This window comes from Colossoma macropomum, unplaced genomic scaffold (assembly GCF_904425465.1).
Source record: "Colossoma macropomum unplaced genomic scaffold, Colossoma_macropomum, whole genome shotgun sequence".
In the NCBI taxonomy this organism is placed as follows: domain Eukaryota; kingdom Metazoa; phylum Chordata; class Actinopteri; order Characiformes; family Serrasalmidae; genus Colossoma; species Colossoma macropomum.
Window position 1 is genome coordinate 14,188,779 of NW_023494792.1, and position 18,833 is coordinate 14,207,611.

The following is an 18,833-nucleotide window of genomic DNA, read 5'->3' on the forward strand; positions in this document are numbered from 1 at the left end:
CAGCACACAGAAAGAAGCACTCTAAGCCAGTCATCTCAATAGATAAAGAGGCAGTAGGGATAAGGTTTCATGTCCATAAGCAGGTCTAAGCATAGAGGCATGCAAAGAGGGACGAGAGAGAGAGAGAGTGAAAGAGGAAGAGAGAGAGAGAGAGAGAGAGAGAGAGTTAGAGGGAGAGGGGAGAGATTAGAAGGTACGTACAGAGTAGAAGTAGAGTCTGTAAGCGGGTTCTTCATCCTTATCCGACCCTGACATACTTCTGCAGCGCACTTCAAGCAACCTGTTTCCCCCTAGCCGGCATCATAGCCACTGCACGCATGGGGAGGCATCGTCATCTGACAGCACAACTCAAAATAGCCACGCAGAGCGAGCGCCTCCAAGCTCCGGCAACTTGGCCAGCCGTGTCAACTTCTCTACCAATCAGGAGAGGAGAGGGCGCTGCTTAGCAGGCCGGCGGCTGGACAAGGCTACTCACCCTGACTGCTCCTGAGCTAATCACAGCTGAGCTTCTAAACGCTCTGTTCTGCCCTGCTGAGCTCGCACTATCCCTCTCCAGACTGACACCACGGTGCTGCAGTGTCCGCTGCTACCGCTAATTTGTCTCTCTCTCTCTCTCACTCCTCAAACAGCAGCAAAACACAGTCAGTCCACGCTCTCTATTCCTCTGTGATCTCTTTGCGTGCAGTCATGTGTATATGACAATCCGGCCCACTCAGCCACCCTCTGGCTGCTGCTGCTGCTGCTGGAGGCTGCAGCCTGTGCTTGTCAAAGTGCCTGCAACACACACACACACACACACAGCCTCCGCATCTGATTGGACTCGGCAGCGCAGCGCGTGACTCATGCCAAACCCCGGGATGTAAACAGAGCCATGCTGACGAAATGAGAGACAGAGAGAGAGAAAGGCAACAGATAAGACAGCAGAAAAAAGGTCACCTGATTTTAAATCCATATTTTAAAAAATAGTTAAAATATTGCAGCAGGACATCTGAAAGAGTTTAATGTAGCATATAAACACTCTTTTAAAAGACGTTCTTCACCCTCCAGTAGATACATGTAAATTAAGCTGCAAAAACAGTCTTTCCAATTCACTGATTTTGTGATGTCATAAAAACCAACATGCGTACATACGTCCACCTATTAAGCCTACAGTAGTTTAGCCCCACACGTTCATACTTAAGGTTTTAAAGAGTGTTTCAGCCTGGACTGCTTTTTGAATGGGGTGCAACAGAGGGCAGCCAATCAAAAAAGTAGCTCATATATCAGTCATAAAGGCACAGTAACAAAAACAGCCTGTCTATGTCTAAATGATAAAAAAGAAGGTTGGGAAATTAATGACGGCTGTGTTTGGTATATAAACCCAACCAAACACCATAATGGACCTCTGGAAAAAAAAAATCCAAGAACAATGTAGGATATGGGTCCTTTAAGGGCAATACGCTCAAAGGAATCAATTAAAAAGTCATGATTTACTCAAAGTAAATAATTTAAACATTTACAGTGCCCCCTGGAATAACTGGCAGTTCAGATACCAATTCCGGTATTTGTGAAAAAAAAACTCAAGAAGGGCTTGTTATACAGTAGATTACTGAGTGTTCATAATATTATCATTCAGCTTATGTAACCTAATAGCTAAATAACTCATCTCTGATATAGATCACAAACAGTTACAACGTTCCACCTCATTCTTACTGAAAGCAATTATCATTCAGAGATTTGGATCAAGACAGGTACAACTAAGAGATTGTAATTATAAAAGAGAGCGGTATCTGTAGGTATCAAAAATTTCAAGTCATTCTAATGCCATCTAATGCCACTTTTTGGGAACTTCTGAGAAATCCATAAAGATGTTTTGAGTCAGTCATTCCATGAACTTGTCACAGCTGTGCATATCATTATACAGCAGTTTAATCTAAAAATCTTTACTTTAAAAGTAGCCCATATCACACCGTTAATGCTAGTTTCATCTAGTTCTTCAATGTTATGTTAGTACCTGATTATCAGTGGTATGCATTCACTTCCCACATAAGGCTTAATACAACTTAGGCTAGCTCTACCTAAACAAGCTTGTTTGAAGCTTTTAACAGTCACTCGGGGGACATGTTATTTACTCTGTATGTTTTGCTATGAATTCTTTGACCTAACTGGATAGTATTATTGGAGGAGCCTGTTAGCTGTCTGTCGGCCTGTTGAGTCTAGACCTAGTTAAACAAAACATTTTACTTCATATACATACCATTTGTAACAGCAAATATTTCATTTTTACTTTACTTTTTCATTTTCAATTAATTTGAAACTACAAACACCCTGCTGGTGTGGGTTATGATGACCTGTGAACACCTTGTTTATCATTCAAATTGAGAACTTATTAATCAGTTGATTTACCAAGAACGTAAATTTTAATCAATAAGTCTTTAAAATCAAGTTACTGACTTTAACCAAGTTACTGCAAAAACTATAAAGATGACAGATGATAACTTTGCACAGTTCAACAAAGAAAAATTACTCAAGCAAGAAAGATCAGATAAGACCATGTATTATGCTAGCTGGACACAGTAAATGATTGTTAAAGCTTCTACATTTCCCTTTTTTTTATCCATAACAAGTTTTCCAATATATTCAAATGCTATATTTGCATTTAAAAATTCAGATATTCAAATAGTAAAAATGGTTAAACTGCTCACCAGCGGAGTCTGATCCTTCTTAAATTCCAAAGAATGAGCAATGGTATACATACACTACATGGACAAAAGTATTGGGACACCCTTCCTAATTTTTAAGTTCAGTTGTTTCATCTGCACCGATTGATAGCAGGTGGATAAATACAAGCACACAGCCTTGCAGACTCAACAGACAAACACTGGCAGTAGAATAGGTGGTACTGATGAGCTCTGTGACTTTAAACATGGCACTGTCATAGGATGCCACCTTCGCCACAAGTCAGTTTGTGAAATTTCTGTCCTGCTAGATTAGCCCCCCTCAAATGTAAGTGCTAGTACTGTGAAATCAAGGCACGTATGAGCAACAACAGCTCAGCCACGAAGCGGCAGAGTGTCTATCCTCACAGAGTGGGGCTGGCAAGTGCTGAAGCGCACAGTGTCTATCCTCTGTTGAATCACCCACTATCGAGCTCCAAATTGTCTCTGGAAGCAACATCAGCAGAAGAACTGCGTGTTAGGAGTTTCAGACATTGGGTTTCCATGGCCGAGCAGCTACACACAAGCCTATCTTCAATATGCACAATGCCAAGCATGACGATGCCTGACTGCATTGTGCCAACTGTAAAGTTTGAAGGAGGAGGGATAATGCTATGGGATTGTTTTACAGGGGTCGGCCCAGTTCTAGTGAAGGGAAATCTTAATGCTTCAGAATACCAAGATATTTTGGACAATTGTCTGCTTTCAACTCTGTGCAAACAGTTTGGGTTAGGCCCTTTTCTGTTCCAGCTTAACTGAGATGAAGTAGAGCAGAGGTTCTTGTCCAACATCAGTGTCTGACCTCACAAATGCTCTTCTGAATAAATGGGCAAAAATCCCCACAGACACACTCCAAAGTCTTGTATAAAGCTTCCCAGAAGAGTGGAAGCTGTTATAGCTGCAAAGGGGGACCAACTCCATATTAATGCCTATGGATTTAAAATGTGATGTCATGAAAGCTCCTGTAGGTGCAATGTGTATGTGTCCTAATACTTTTGTCTATATAGTGTATATCTACTCAAAACTCTACACCGTAACATCTTCAGCACAAATACTTCAGCTGAAGCCTTTGAATTTGAAAGCTTAAAATATGTACATATATATTGTATTCTTTAGCAAGAGATATGTTATTATACAGAAGCACTTTATTGCTGCTGTATTAAAGCTTAGTGTTCAACAATTCTTGATTCCTTAAGACTACTTTCTTCCTTAATATGGCCCAGCTGGCAAGGAAGGAAACAAACATAAATAGAGTCTACATTAACAAAGACTTCAGTCTGAAAAGACAAAAGCTTACCTAAACAAGAAACAGACATACTCCGACCTTCGTGAATAATTTTACCAAATGTTTGAAATGTAACGTGTCTGAGCATACAAAAAAAACAGCAGAGTTACTTTAAAATCAATACCGGAGTGAGGTGCGACAATACACTGTGAGATCACAACGCAAAAACTGTGATACTGTAGAGACGTTTTATTAATTATGATACGTAATGCAATTGCACTGTTTATTCACTAAAGTTTGCAAATGATCAGCACTAACTAACAGCTCACTCCAGCGCCCCTCCTGTGCCTCCTGCCAGTAAGCTTTACCACAATATGATTACAGTCATCATTTTTCTTCATTTGAATTTTGTTCAAAGTACCGTAAGAACACAGAATCATGAACTCAGTATCAAGAATTGAACTGAATCGGGGGCTGAGCACATCATTAGATACACAGCACAGGACTGATCTTTATTGCACACAAGACAACTTATTAAGTAGCCTTGTTTCAGATAAGAAGTTTTTTCTTTTAAAATCTGTGCCAGTACTGACAAATATAGATCTAAACAAATCTCATTCAAATAAAACTGATTTATGATTGAATTGCACAGTACAGTGCAGCACTAATTACACTTCACTCACTGTTCACCATTCACTGATAAAACTCTACGAAATTAGTAAAAGTTATGCAAACTGCATTTATGTTAGACGTTAGTTTCCCATTTTTCCCAGCATGCTATTAGTAATAATCTGTAAAAATCACAAAACTGTCATTCATGGTGGCAACTGACTAGTGACTATTTACTTATGATGAAAACTACCAATGATATGATATGATACTAAAATACACCGAATTCCACTTTTTCATTGACTGAAAGTACAAGCATAAAAGTTTCTTCAATTTCAAAAACAAACAAACAACAAATAACACACAAACAAACAAACCAACAGGCCACCACTAGTTCTAGGACTGGAGTTTAAATTGTGTGCGCCTTTATCAAGACGTAATCAGATTTTGACTCAACACCTCTTTGGTACATCAACTATAAACTGGCATAAACATAACACCTGACCCACTTCAGAGGGCACTGTTACCTCAAAAGCCTAAAGTAGATCAAGAGAAAATGGGAAAAAAATGCTTCAGCAGCTTCAGCCTTTCTGAAGCGCTGTGTTCTTCCTCTTGCATCTGTTATGCAGATGTGAAGTCTGTCTGATTCGTCTGTCTGAAGCTTAGATCAACAATGGTCATCCATGTATCTAGGTCAAGGGTGGGGAACTCGAGAGGGTCGGATTCCTGCACATTCTGGGTGATTTTGCTACAAACACAGCTGATTCAGCTCATCATTTTACTGCCAGGTTTACATGAAGTCTCGGAGCAGAGAAAAGACAGAGCTGCGCTGGACCCCGGCCCTCTCCTCACTCAGCCCCCCCACCTGTCAGTGTCAGTGATGAGCTCAAAGCAGCACCTGGAGCGTTTCTTTCAGTGCAGTCAACTTCTCCTTCTTGCTGGGTCTTACTATGGCTGTGAAACCTGTTCTACGCCTTTCACTGTCACAGATAAACAGCGTGGGGCGACGCTGAAAGCGCTACGTGACAACAGCGCCCAGTTCTGGAGCGAACACCTGGTCAGCCAGCTCCTCCACCACGGACACAACTCCGCTCGGTCAGCCGGCGCGCTGAGCGTCATTTCAGGTCAGCAGTAGAGCTGCAGCCCGAGTGAACGCGGAAAAGTCGCCGCTCAGCGCTGCGCCCGGTCAAACTGTAACGGGCTGCGGAGCCGAAACGTACCTTGAGGGCGATGTTGATGGGCGTACTCCTCCCTTTTCCTCCTCCGTGAGAGGAGCCGGAGCTATTACTCCCTGACCTCTCCCTCCCGTCGCCGCTCTGCCCGCCTCTCGGCCCGAGGCGGTGCTGCTGGCCAGCGCCACGTCGACGACCATCGTGGCGGTTATCTTTAGACATGGACTCTTTCTTCGCCTCCCGTCAGCTCGGCCCGAACTCCTGAGAGTAACGGCTGGTAACTTAGCAGCGAAAAGGCTGTGAAATTAAACAGGCCTCCTCTTCTTTCTCTGCTCCTCTCAGCGGCGCGCGGCACGACCAGTCACTGCGCATTAGCGCCGCCGAGTGGAGAGGAGTGGAGAGGAGGAGCAGCCCAGCACAGCATCCCTGAGCTCTGAGGCTCAACTCCTGCCGTCTGTGGGCTCCTAGCCTTTAATCTTCAGCCTTTTTTTTTTCTTTTCTGTGATGATATCAGCAACTCAGCTTGAACAAATGTGAACGTTACATGTTTTTTAGACCAGAAAAACTGATATGTAAAAAGTAGAATTTTAACAGATCAAAATTCAAATTTGACTAATGTGGTAATTCAGTTTTCACACGTAAAAGTAAAATTTCAACACACTGAAATTCTAATTATTAAATTGTTAAACGTCTTGCTGGAAATTGAATTATGTGCAAATACAATTCTCACATAACATAATATTCATTTTATCACTGAACTTACTTTTTATGTGTAATGGTTAAATTTCCAGTAGTAAGAAACCAATTCAAGTGATTTCAAATTCAATTACAATTTCAACGTCAATGTTTTTAAAACAAGTAGTAGCATTTTAACTTCAAACTGAATTTTGAACGGTACTGAGAAAGCATAGTTTAAAAACTAAAAGAGCTTAGAGCCCATAAAAAGCTGGATCCTTGGCTCTGCCTCAGAGCTTTTAGCATGGAGCTGAGCAGCTAACAGAAAAAGAGTTTTTTTTCCAAAATACAATCGATTTTGGGAGCTGCCATGTAGAGGGTTGAAAGGCTGATTTGGGGTGGACTTGAACTGATATACAAATATTGAAAGTTTTAGTTGTAAGCTAAAAATCCAAGCATGTTACTACAGAACTGACACACTGATATTTATGCTATTCCAGTTCCAAGGTGTGAATAACGTATTGCTTTTTGGTAAAATGACTACATTTGATTTTTCGTAGCAGTTTATACACAAACAGAAAGACAATTTCATTACACTTACTTTTTGCAAGGCATGATTTTTAGGTTGGCTCACAAATATTAACATTATTATAATATTAGTATTGATTTGCCTCTTAAGATTCTCTTGGATCATTTCTAAGTTCGAAAAAAAGAAAAATTGAGACTGTTACTTAATTAAAGTTGTTTAAAGAATTCCTTTATGTAATATGGCAGAAACGACAGTAAAGTTTTAAGTTTTAAAAAAGTGTCCCAGAAAGGATTTGGAGTTTTATACTAGAATCCTAGAGTGCTATACTTGTAACCTGTCCACCCCATTCAGTTTCAACCATCTTTCCCATTTTTTACAGGGCGAGTTATAAAGAAAATGGGGGGGGGGTTTGAACACCTTTTTAAAGGACATTTTTGACATTAAGGCAAATAACTTCATGAATCTGTAGTAAATACATTGACACTTTTACAACGAATGGACTTTTATATGACAAACTTAAGAAGTAAACATGAAGCTCTCAATATGAAGACTGCTGGACGTTGGTACATCAAAAGCGTTGCATTCAGACGTTTTGCCAAATAATTGAAATGTTTTGTTTTTTTTTAACTGTTAGAAAAGTGTCAGCATACTGATCTGGGAGAACAAAACAGAACAAAACTGACTTTTGACCTTACTCTCAAATTATAAGACACAACCACAGTTTTCAAAAGCGTGCGTGGCTCTTCTGAACAAGAGAAAGAAAGGGAAAAAAAAAAAAACATTTAAAAATCTTTACGGGTTTAGTACCCTTGGCTGCATTACAAAACTAGACTACCTGGGCAAATCTTTTACAGAAACTCCCCTTTTAAACCTGCATGCATTTATTGCACAACAACCGAAATAGATCTTTTGTCAAAATGTTGATCTCCTTTAACACAATGTTATTAGATCCCATGATGTTCTACCCTCTTTGGTACGTCTGTGTACAAGCTCATCACCGACAACTCAACTGTACAAAGTTAGAAAGTTGCCTCTGAGACTGTGGTGCTGAGACTCACTGGCTCTAAGCCATGTTTTGCTCAACAGCACCACCAGATGGACAGAAACGTAGCTGGGTAATTTTACACCTGATTAAAACTGCCTGTTTACAATCATTCATCATTTGCAGTCTAAAAATGTGCTTAAAAAACTCTTAAAACAGACACACCTTCAAGACAGGCCTGAAACTGAATTCCTATTCATGTTCAGAGAATACAAAACCACTGCTCAGCAGCTCAAGATGTAAACCCATTCCCAGAAGAAAAGCTACTGTAACATTTGAAAGATGCTGATGTTAATCCAACAAGAACCCAAAACCTGACCTCAGGTGCACATACCTCCAACTCAGAGCTAATTTAATCCCCCTACCTAATGACACATTGCTGCACTTCCTATTAAAAACGTTTCTGTGAAATTTCTTTATGCAAAATGACATGGAATATATAGTCAAATCATGATGAGCAGGTCTGAAACAAGTCATCCACAAGCTACATTCATTTTCAGAAGAAAAAAAGGATAACAGTCAAGGCCGTGTGTGACAATGCCATTTAAAACATTTCAGGCTTACTCATACATAAAAATAATGTATTATGTCCATAGAAAAGAAAACATTGGGGTAACACTGAATGAAATGCAGGGTCTACCCATCAGAGAGAGGTAGAATTGTACACGATGATTCCTAAAACAGTGGACTGAGTTCAAACGCAAGATTGAATTGGCTAAGGAAAAACACTGAATATGACGCATTTGCAGTGATTAGGCTAGTCCATGTGCTGGTGCTACAATTACCAGACATTTCATAAAGAGACCAAGCATTATTTCCACAGAAAAGCAATCGAAGTCACATAGAGTATTTTACATTTTACCTATACTTGGCATATAAAACAAACTAACAATTGAATAAAAACATTAACCCCCCTCCCAAGAACATATGAACAGAGTCAATAGTCTAAAGCAATCAGAAACCAAAACTGATTCTTACCATCAGTCAATTATACATAAGAGGCAGGGGAAAAAAAGTTGATTTACATTATTTTCACACCCTCCCATCCCACCCCAAATATGCTACGCATCTTACAGGTGACGGGATATGTTCACTTTTTTTTTTTTTTTTAACCAGTCTAGAAGCATTTAGAAAATAAAGCATAAGAGAGAAGCCATTTAAAAATAAAACTTCAAACCTATAGTAAAAATCAATAAAAAGTCAGCATATCTATCAAACAAGCCTTCCAACTAAAAGGAATGCATGTTGAACTCAAGAGCGAAAGGAACGTTTTACAAACCTGACAGGAAAATACATATGTACAAATGTTATATATACATATACACACAACTGAATATGTATATATATATTTATATGTTTATGAATTCATAATTAACTGGCCATTGCTGTTGAAAAGTCGATGGCTAGTAAGGGCGGAGTGTCCCTTTGAGCACCAAAAGGAGTGACATCAGTCCTCTTCTCCACAGCACTTTACATACAGTCCAATTTAGGCAAAAATGAAAAACAGTAAAGGAAAAGAAAAAAAATATTGTTAAGAGTCTCTTCTGTTGCCGAGCCCAGACATACAAATATCTGTCAAGAGGCCAGGCAGTCAAAGCTGAGGAATTGTTCTTTCCTTCAATTACAATTACATTTGAGTGTTTATATAAAATGTATGCATACTTGAAAGTCATTTTCTTTAAAATCTTTGTTGATAACCCACCCTATCTCCACATAAAACATAGCCGGTAAAACTAAATCTGTAGTTCAAATCCTCATTAGAGTTTGTAGTTACGTATACTTCCGTGCCCCTTTTGAAAATTCCAATTTATTAAAACAGTCAAGTTGGTCTGCAAGCTTGAGACACCTCAATCCGGGGGCAAAAGGTCATGCAAGCGAAACTTCTCTCTTATGTGAGGCCGAACATCCTCATTCTGCAAAAGAGGACCAAAGACATGGAACAATAAATCAATAGGAAAAATGAGGCATTATAACACCCTGCGTGCACACACACCTCATTACTTACCAATTCCACAAGCTTCTCCAAGAACGGGACCAGCTTGAGGAGCTCATTGTCATTCTTGTCCACAAACCAACTCTCAATTGGGATCCCGTTAGACAGCTGCAATGAGAGACATTTTGAGCGGCAAATATTCTCAAACAAACAAGCAAAAAACACAAACAAATAAGCAAGCAAGTACACCAACCTGGTACGCAAAAGCTTGCGGTGAGTTGTCAATTATTATGGTCTTGGATAAATCCCTCCCAAGTATGTTCAAGTCTTTGATGTAGTTTCCTTGGACGCATACACAGTGCTCACGAAATAGTCTGTGCCTAACAACGTAAAACAGAAAGGATGCTTATCATACTTAAAACTGTAGTAGCTGAGACCTAAAAGACACACCTAAACCCAAGGCTTCTACATATTTATTTAAAAAAAATAAATAAATAAAAATAAAAAAATAAAAATCAGATGTCACAAGTAGGCCAAGAAAATGAACCTGAATGAAAACAAACTGACCTAACCAACTGTTTCTTAGGATCCAGAATGTTCAACAACTTGTCAGCATAAACCTTCTTGGAAGCGGTAAAAAGAATGATCTGTAAAAGAGAGAGAGTTCAATTTCAATTTCAAATCTAGAAATAGTTCTCAAAGGACACTTAATCTGAGACATGTGGATATCAAGTAGTTAATTCATTAGTTAATTGATCAGTCTAAAGTATATCTATGCATGACCTTTGACTTCACATTACATTAATTCACCTCTTACTTAATGTCCCTATTTTTCTTAAAAAACGGGTTGATCAATAGTAATATTCTTGTTTTAGTATTTTCAATCATGTAAAACCTCTTCGTATATCCAATCATGGAACCTACCTCATAAATTTGGGACATACGTTCCAGGAATTCTCTGAAGAACGGTCGCAACCGGACATATACCTTAAATAGAGAAACATTTGTAAATAAGGATAGTGTCACACAAAATTCACAACAAAATACCAATTACAAACCTGAAATAAACGCAGGTAAAATAAAACACTCCTTAAAAGATAACATGCACCTGCAGTGGAGTATTTTGCACAGTTTTTATTTTTTGTAAATTACACACAAATAAATATGATTTATTTAAACTATTTATGTTGGCAATAAATTAGTTTTTTACCAGTATAAATGATACCATTTCTTGAACAAATAAATGCTTACTGACCGGATAAATAGCTTTATGTATTTTCTCACATGACTTTGCAGAGTACTGTACCTCGTAAATATCTGAACACACGTCTACCATATATTCTGTCATAATATGGCCATAAAGGTGCACTGGCTGAGATTTTTTTCTAGGTAACATCTAATTTAAATAGGAATGCTGGTAGGATAACTTTTGAAATTCCAATATAACTGGAGAATTTATAACAGCTGGACAAGATGGCCAAGTACAAGACATCACACTCAACTTTATGATGTTCGGTACTTGCTACGCACAAATAATGATAAATTCTTTGTATTTTAATGGTATATTTAGTGTCCTCTACAATTATTGGCACCCCTGGTAGGTGTACTGTAGGTGCTTGATTTTGTTGGTCCTTGACAACAGAAGCTTTCTAGTAGCTTTCTCTCTCCCCCCGAACTTGTGGTTATATAAGTGGTGTTTGATTGCAGTTTAAGAGACATTCTGACCCAAAGACCTAACTAATTTCTGTAATTCTCCATGTGTGAAGATTATTTGCCACTCTAAACATCCTCCTATAATAACAGACATACATCCTCTTCCTGACAGAATATTAGTTGTTTTTTATTTTTATATAATTAATTATTGCCCTGATAGTGGAAATGGGCATTTTCAACCTAGCTATTTTAGCTATTTTCTTGTTGCCATTTTTTATTTGATTTGTACAGCTCAACAACCTTTTATCATACATCATTGCTGTATTCTCTGGTCTTTCTCATAGTAATGGATGACTGACAGAATTCTGAGTAAGTTTCATCTCATATATATTCCCTAGTGAAACAGGATGTCATGACTGACCATTGACCAGTGCTCCTTATCACTCAGGTGAACTTTAAAACAAAAAATATGAATGGGATTATACTTTTTTTCTAATGAAAGATCCAAACGATAAGTATTTACGAATACTTTTTACAGCTCATTTTGCTCATAATTAACAGGGATGCCAATGTTTGTGGAGGCACTGTACAACACCACTTCTTACATAAAATCTTGTAAATATACCTGGTAAATGACATCCTGGAAAAGCACAGGGAAGGTCAGTGCTGCATCTTCCAGCTCATTTAGGCTGCAGTGAACCAAGGTCTCATCCTAAAACAAAAAAAAGAAAAAAAAAGAACTGCGTTTAGAAACACCTCCAAGATTCTGAATGCAAACTCAACCATTCTGTGTTTATCAATTAGGTTGATAAACACAGTTTGTTTTAATTACAGCAAAATAAGTTCATCCAAAAGCAATCAGGACAAATTCTTCTCCCCCTTATTTATTATAAGCAAAACAACAATTTCTCTGTAATTGTAAGATGCAGCCCTGATGCTAAGAAAGGATGTGAGGTACACAATTTACAAATTGAACTGATCATTCTGTCGCTCTCTTTCAGAAAAGACACATCACTAGCGGCAAACAGTCAAGAATAAGTCATAAATACTTCAATTTCATTGACAAGGTTTTGTGAAACTCTGAAGTCTCTATAACAAACTGAGCATCTGGCAATAAAACGAACACAAGTATGACAAATATGCAAATAAGTTCAGCATTCCAGATTTTACTAGGTGCTCTGAACATTTAAAATAATTAGAAATATTCTGATAACAACTGTCATGTCATGATCTAAACAAAAAACAAACGGGTTTATTCATAGCCTTACAAATTCATTACAAATAAAAGGATGACATCATTTTACAACCTATCTAATGCTTAATTGCTTTCACTGACAGAGCACATATTCAATAACCATACTCACCAGATCCAGGACGAGAGAGAACTCTGGAGTACTCCTGGTCTTGAGTGGAAGTGCTGGCTTACGGGTAAGTTGCTCCTCAGTCAGTGGTGGCACATGTTTAATGAAGAAATAACTATGGAGATCACAGAGATTAGAAAAACAAGCAGCAATAGGCAATTCTGAGCACCACAAGATTTTTTGTTGATTCTGCTTTTGCTCTTTTCCCACTTACGGATCAAAGACCTCCCAGTCTTCTTCATATGTCCCTTCTGCTGGGGGTGATGGTGGGGCATCAGGGTAATTGCTGTTAGATCCAACAGCTACCAGGAAAGATGAAAAAATAAAGTTCTGGTATATAAATATCACTGACACATAAGAGCTAAGTAGTGTCAAGCTCCTGTGCTTGTGAAATATTCATCTAATTAAATAGGAGCTAATTATTTTGAAACACTTGCCTGTCAAAGGAGGCATATCAGCCTCAGTGGCAATCTCCCCCTCCTCCTCAGCTGTTTCTGTGGGCAGCAAAGGTCTTGTGTTTAGTGCTGGGTCAAAGGTGATGTCTCTGCTACCGTCGGTGGTAGTGCTAGTGGGGGTCTCCTCTAGCTGTTCCATGTCCAGCTGCTTCACTATCTCCTCAGCCTCGACTGCCTGCCCAGGAGAATCTGAGCCCGATGTAGCTAATGAACAAAGGGAAAATGAGGTACAAGTGCTTGCTGTGAAGAAGGTCAGATAAATTTAAAGCACAGCAAACATCACTAAATTATGGACACAATGCTAAACATAAACCTCACATTTTAAATGTTTAGCTTAGATTGGTTGTAATCAAACAAAATTCAGCACACTTCAGGATGCTACCAGGTCATTCCATGTCAATTCCTGCTGCTCCAAACTGTAATGTTGGACCCTGTGATTTGTCAAGATAGGAATCAAAGAAAATAGAATATCAATAAAGAAATTTAAAAAAAAATATTACAGCCAATTCAGCTATTATGATTAAGGATGTCTCATTTTATTAACAACAGCTTTGGGTTCATGGCTCTTGTTTATCTTTTTACAGTAATAATCTCTATAAAATGGCCATAGTGTCTCTTTTTTTGAAGTAAAACAGTTTGAAAAAGCATACAAACATTACTAAAGTTTCAAAACATACAATTTAATCCCCAGCCTATGTAGTCCATATTTAGAAAACAAGCTGCAAAAACAGGGTGTTTTGAATTCATTGTTTCTGTGATGTCACAAAAACCAACATATTTACATATTTCCAACTATTTAGCCTACAGCAGTTTGGTTGCGCACATTCACGCTGATGTTATAGGCAGTGTTTTGGACAGAGCTGCTTTTTGAATAATGCTTTGTACAGGGCAGCCAATCAGAAAGAAGTTCATTTAAATATATCTGTCTTAAAGACACAGTAACAAAAACAGTATGTTTAATTCTTATAGGTGAAGAGAGGCTATAAATGATCATGTAACAGTGACTGTTTTTGGTATATAAAAATACACAAAAAGTCATGTCATAACTTTAATGGAATGTTTTTAGCCACAGTTCATGTCATTGAAGTGTTTAATAAAGAAGCATTCACTTTGTAAAGAAATTTTCCCATTGCACATTCAAAAAAACTAAAACCAAACACGTACTAACTGAACATGCAACTCTGGTTCATTTCCCACCTGTACGAAAGATGGCTGGAACGGCTTATAATAACTACAATTAATGGTCTTTCGGTCATTTTATGTCACCCTAAAGCATCTGATTTGGCTAATTAGCTGCCTTGCTGGCTGATATGAAACTATATACTGCTCTCATCTGTGCATGCACTCACATGTCTACATTCACAGACAATCATGTGTAGAATCAAACAAAGCTTCAAAGTTTCTGTCCAGTGTGAATCACAAAATATGCAAAAACACTTGTTCTGCCAGCTTCTTAAATCTTATGCCACCTTATGTGAAACACACTATAAAGAAATAACTCTAACATAATGTCCTAGTTTACAGACTAGTGCACTTATTAGACAAGTAATAGTGCTTTGCAACTTCATCTGGAAAAATAAAGGATTCGCTAAATTGTCATTGGCTTCACTGAAGTGGATTCTCCCGAAGTTTAATACTATTTATTGCATCCCTACCTGCTTACAAAAGCTGGAAAACAGGAAAAACATAAGTAAAACCCACTACATACTTGGGTATATTTGAAATTACAGCCACAAACAAGATTTTACAACTATTGCCAATACTTTGCTATATTTGAATTTACTGTAATTTGGGCCGTAAATTAAGCTGCTTCCATACTGTGTGGACGCAAGTTATCCACCCAGAAGTATAGCCAACCACTATGTTTACAAACATTCTAAATTGGTCTACTCTTCTTCCTGAGTTCATTAATAAGTTAATTTTCAAGATGTTTGAGTGAATGTTTTACTAAGACTTAGAATTAGTAATCAGCAGCCATCTGCTGGAAACAACCAGTATTGCAACTTGCTGTTAGAGGACAGCGAACAGAAAACTTCAAGAACTTTATTATAAGGATTTGACTTTCTTGTATTCCTCTAAATTGTAGGACCATTACAGCTACACTTAGTTCCAAATATAAGTCACTTTTTAAAGAAAACATAAAATGAAAGTGGCATAGTTTCATTCAAATTTACATTTGAATTTTACACCATTAACATTTTTTTTTACATTTTATGTGCATTTGATACTGCTTTGTATTGTTTGAAGCAACAGCTCCAAGATTTCTGAGACGATGAAATCTCCTCTCTTCTTGTGATTTGACATGGACTGACCCTACCCATAATGTACTGTTACTGATATGAAAGGAGAGCACATGCAGAGAGTTACCTCCCAGCTGCAATGTAAACTTACCTATAAGGTAACATCAGTTAAGAAAAACTTTCTAACAGCAGGCTGAAAACGTTTACCAGTGACATGAAAGCAAAATCAAAACTTACCATTTTTATTCGCTGGCGAGAAAAAGTTAAAAACAGGAGAAAAGAAGGTTCCCAGAAGGGTGGTACGAGGCGGACTACTAGGAGCTTCAGTCTGCACCTCTAGCTTTCCATTGGGCTTCACTAGTTTACTTTCACAGGCCATGGTGTCTGAGGACAAGTGCAGCAAATCGTTACGTTTTACAGCGAACCATTACCTGAAGCTGTATATTAATTAAAATATGCTATTACATGGGCAAACACATTTTCAAATCATACTTTAAAAGCAATTATACAATGCCCAAAGAAAATACATTCAGATACAAAGACATTGTTTGAGCCATAATACTTGTTGCATGCTGTCAAACTGTTCTCCAACTCACCTCCATTGGCAGGACCTTTCCTGCGAGTTCTAGGGTTAGTTCTGCTGGGCAGGTTCCCAGCGGGTGGGGTGGATGTGATCAAGTTACTGTCCGAGTCACAGTCGACACGGCTCCTCTTAGCAGGGGTACACTGCTCCACCTAACAAGTGAAACGAGTGGGCATGTGTTTGATCATTCTTACCGGACAGCTTAAAGGAAAAAAAGACTAACCCAATTGCTTTATACTCAAGTTCATTTTTGAGCAGTAATAATATATGTGTATCACCCTAAACAAGAGTGGTGATGAAAAAAATAGTTCTGACTGCTCCAGACCTTGACAGCATTGCCCCTAATGAACCTCTTGATGGTGGAGAAGATGCCAGTGTCAGTCTTCTGCATCCTTGCTCCTCCTGAGGGCCTTGTATGCTCCACTTCGGAGTGTTTCCTCTTGGCCTTGGTGGTCCGGACAGGTGGGGTAGGGATCAGCTGCTGAGATGCTTTGCGCACTCTCAGCCTCATTGTCCCAAAAGTCACATGTAAGACTGGAAGAGAGCAATGGATTGTGAGTTTCTTGACATTTTCTCTAGCTATTTGACTTGAGTCTTGTTTACAGTCAGGTGAACTGTATCTTTGAAGTGAGTTCTGAGGACACGGCTATAAGAAAAACCGCTTGACCCAGTAGCACAAAATCTGACAGGTGTACTGATGACTCTGGAGGTCAACGTATCGGTTGTTGTTGGCACCTACCACAGCTAAATAACAAGAGAAACCAGCCCACAACCGTCCACAACTTGAGCAGCGGGCAAAGTGGGCGGGGTGAAACATGTCTCCTTAGATAGCAGCTAGCAGCTCGCCTCTCTGAACCTGAAGCTAATTATGTACGTAGCAAAGTATGCCAGTTTAATACTGTCAAGCAAACCACAAGAATCAGGGAACAGTGCTAAAAACAAAAGACCGTGGAAGTAAGGCGGTGGTAAAAAGTGTGCAGCCAACGCCGCTAGCTAGCGACATTAATGAATAAATATGACTCGTGTGCTAGTTTGCTAGCTCGCTGGATAAATTAGCTCGCGTTAGCCTTTAGCTACATTAAGATATCAAAACAAAGACACCAAGTGGTGGTCAGGAGTCATTAAAGTATCCGCTTAGCTAGCTGTCATTCACTGCTGGTGTGAGTAAGTTACTGCAACAAAGCACTGGCGAAGTGACCGCTTGAGCTCCACAGCCTCCGTTTCAAACGGCAACCAGCGACGCCGCTAAAGCTAAAGCTAATGCTATCTGGCTAGCGATTAGTTGGCTGTTCAAATTCCAGCTGTCTGGCGACGTCGCTGGTGCGTCGTTAGCGGAGCGGAGCTCTCCTCTCCTCTCCGTACAGCCAGCAGCCGCGTTACAAATCTCACAGCAGGTATTCGGAAACAACCAGCAGCCACGGACGTGTTCATATTTTCCGTGGCTGGTTTGTTCCCTTTTGCAGAACGCGCATCAAGCCGTGTGCTGATACATAAACGAGGCGTGAAGACGACGCGAGATTTCAAACCACACTGCAACCACCGTGGCGTACGGTTACATTTTTTCTTCTTGCATGATAGCGCGAACGCTGGCAAGGCACGCCGCACACAACACAGCGTTTAACTTACATGCCGAGTGTTAACACCGGTGCAGTCCTGGGGTGGCCGCGGAGCTAGCCACAACGGCGGAGACCGCTGTGAAAGCCTCTGTCCTTCACCCGTCGTCCAGTATGAGTCACGGAGAGACAGATAGCTTTCCTACAGCTTCTCGGGACGCCATTTCCCGCCTCCTCACAGAGACACTCTTGAAAGAACCCGGATGATAACGAATGCACCATGTTGCGCATGAGCAAAAGTTTGAGCAGAGCCGAGCGGAGCTTCAGCCGCTTCACCTGCATTTCAGACTGCTGGATAATCTCATACAAACGCACCAGGAGCTATGAATTATGCAAACCTGTGCCCTGAAATCTTTCATTATATCATACATTATGTTTCAAAGATTTCACATATACTACATGTCTGTGTATTTTTTTCAGTGAGATCCACTTTGAACCTTTTTGTGGTTTTATTTAACCAAAAACCGTCGTAATTCATTTTTACATGACCATTTCCCAGCCTCTCCTTATCCCTTGGAATTAAACAGGCTTTTTTCCTGTTACTGTTCCTTTAAGACAGATATATGTAAATGAGCTCAATTCTGATTGGCTGGCCGGTTTTGTGCCAAATTCGAAAAGCAGTTCAGGCTGAAACACTCCTTATTACTTCAGCGTGAATGGGCGGGGCTAAACTGCTGTAGGCTGAATAGGTGGGTTTACATATATGTAAATATGTTGTTTTTCGTGACGTGACAAAAACAAATTCAAAATGGTCTAGTTTCCATGTATAAACTGGGGACTACATAATACGTTTTTAAACATGTTAACATTCTACATCACACTCTTTCAAAAGAGCAAGAAATTTAGTATATCATGATATATATAGTTGTAAACAACAGACTAGTGGATTATTTAAGGCATGAGTCTGTCTAAACCATGTAATACTTTTGTTTCAATATTTAATATTCTTTCATTTTCTTAAAATTAGACACATTATTTTTTAATAAACATGATTATATGCATAAAAACAGCTTTAATTCCTGCTTTATCCAAAAATACTAACATGTC

At 39.1% G+C, this 18,833-nt stretch overlaps 2 protein-coding genes across 5 annotated transcripts in view; both read right to left on the bottom strand.

The window, feature by feature from the left end:
• Window positions 1-5,870, bottom strand: part of scaper (S-phase cyclin A-associated protein in the ER) — a 115,604-nt gene extending 109,734 nt beyond the window's left edge. For 2 of the 4 annotated variants that reach the window (XM_036576097.1, XM_036576099.1), the window contains exon 1: window positions 5,751-5,870. Coding sequence is in view for 1 of the 4 variants with exons in the window: in XM_036576098.1 (XP_036431991.1) it covers window positions 202-255 (54 nt within the window). In the remaining 3 variants the exon portion in view is untranslated. Of the gene's footprint in view, window positions 1-201; window positions 723-5,750 lie in introns of those variants that run through there. The other 2 variants (XM_036576098.1, XM_036576100.1) reach the window with 2 other exon arrangements.
• A 2,634-nt stretch (window positions 5,871-8,504) lies between these two features.
• On the bottom strand, window positions 8,505-17,950 carry ctdspl2a (CTD (carboxy-terminal domain, RNA polymerase II, polypeptide A) small phosphatase like 2a). The gene is made up of 13 exons (XM_036576101.1): window positions 17,800-17,950; window positions 16,499-16,707; window positions 16,187-16,325; window positions 15,828-15,974; window positions 13,333-13,554; window positions 13,110-13,197; window positions 12,899-13,010; window positions 12,160-12,246; window positions 10,806-10,868; window positions 10,449-10,528; window positions 10,135-10,261; window positions 9,954-10,049; window positions 8,505-9,861 (listed from the first exon to the last, which is right to left on the bottom strand). The coding sequence occupies exons 2-13, from the start codon at window positions 16,682-16,684 to the stop codon at window positions 9,796-9,798; spliced, it is 1,413 nt and encodes a 470-aa protein (XP_036431994.1). The 5' UTR covers window positions 16,685-16,707; window positions 17,800-17,950; the 3' UTR covers window positions 8,505-9,795.
• Window positions 17,951-18,833: the final 883 nt, after the last annotated feature.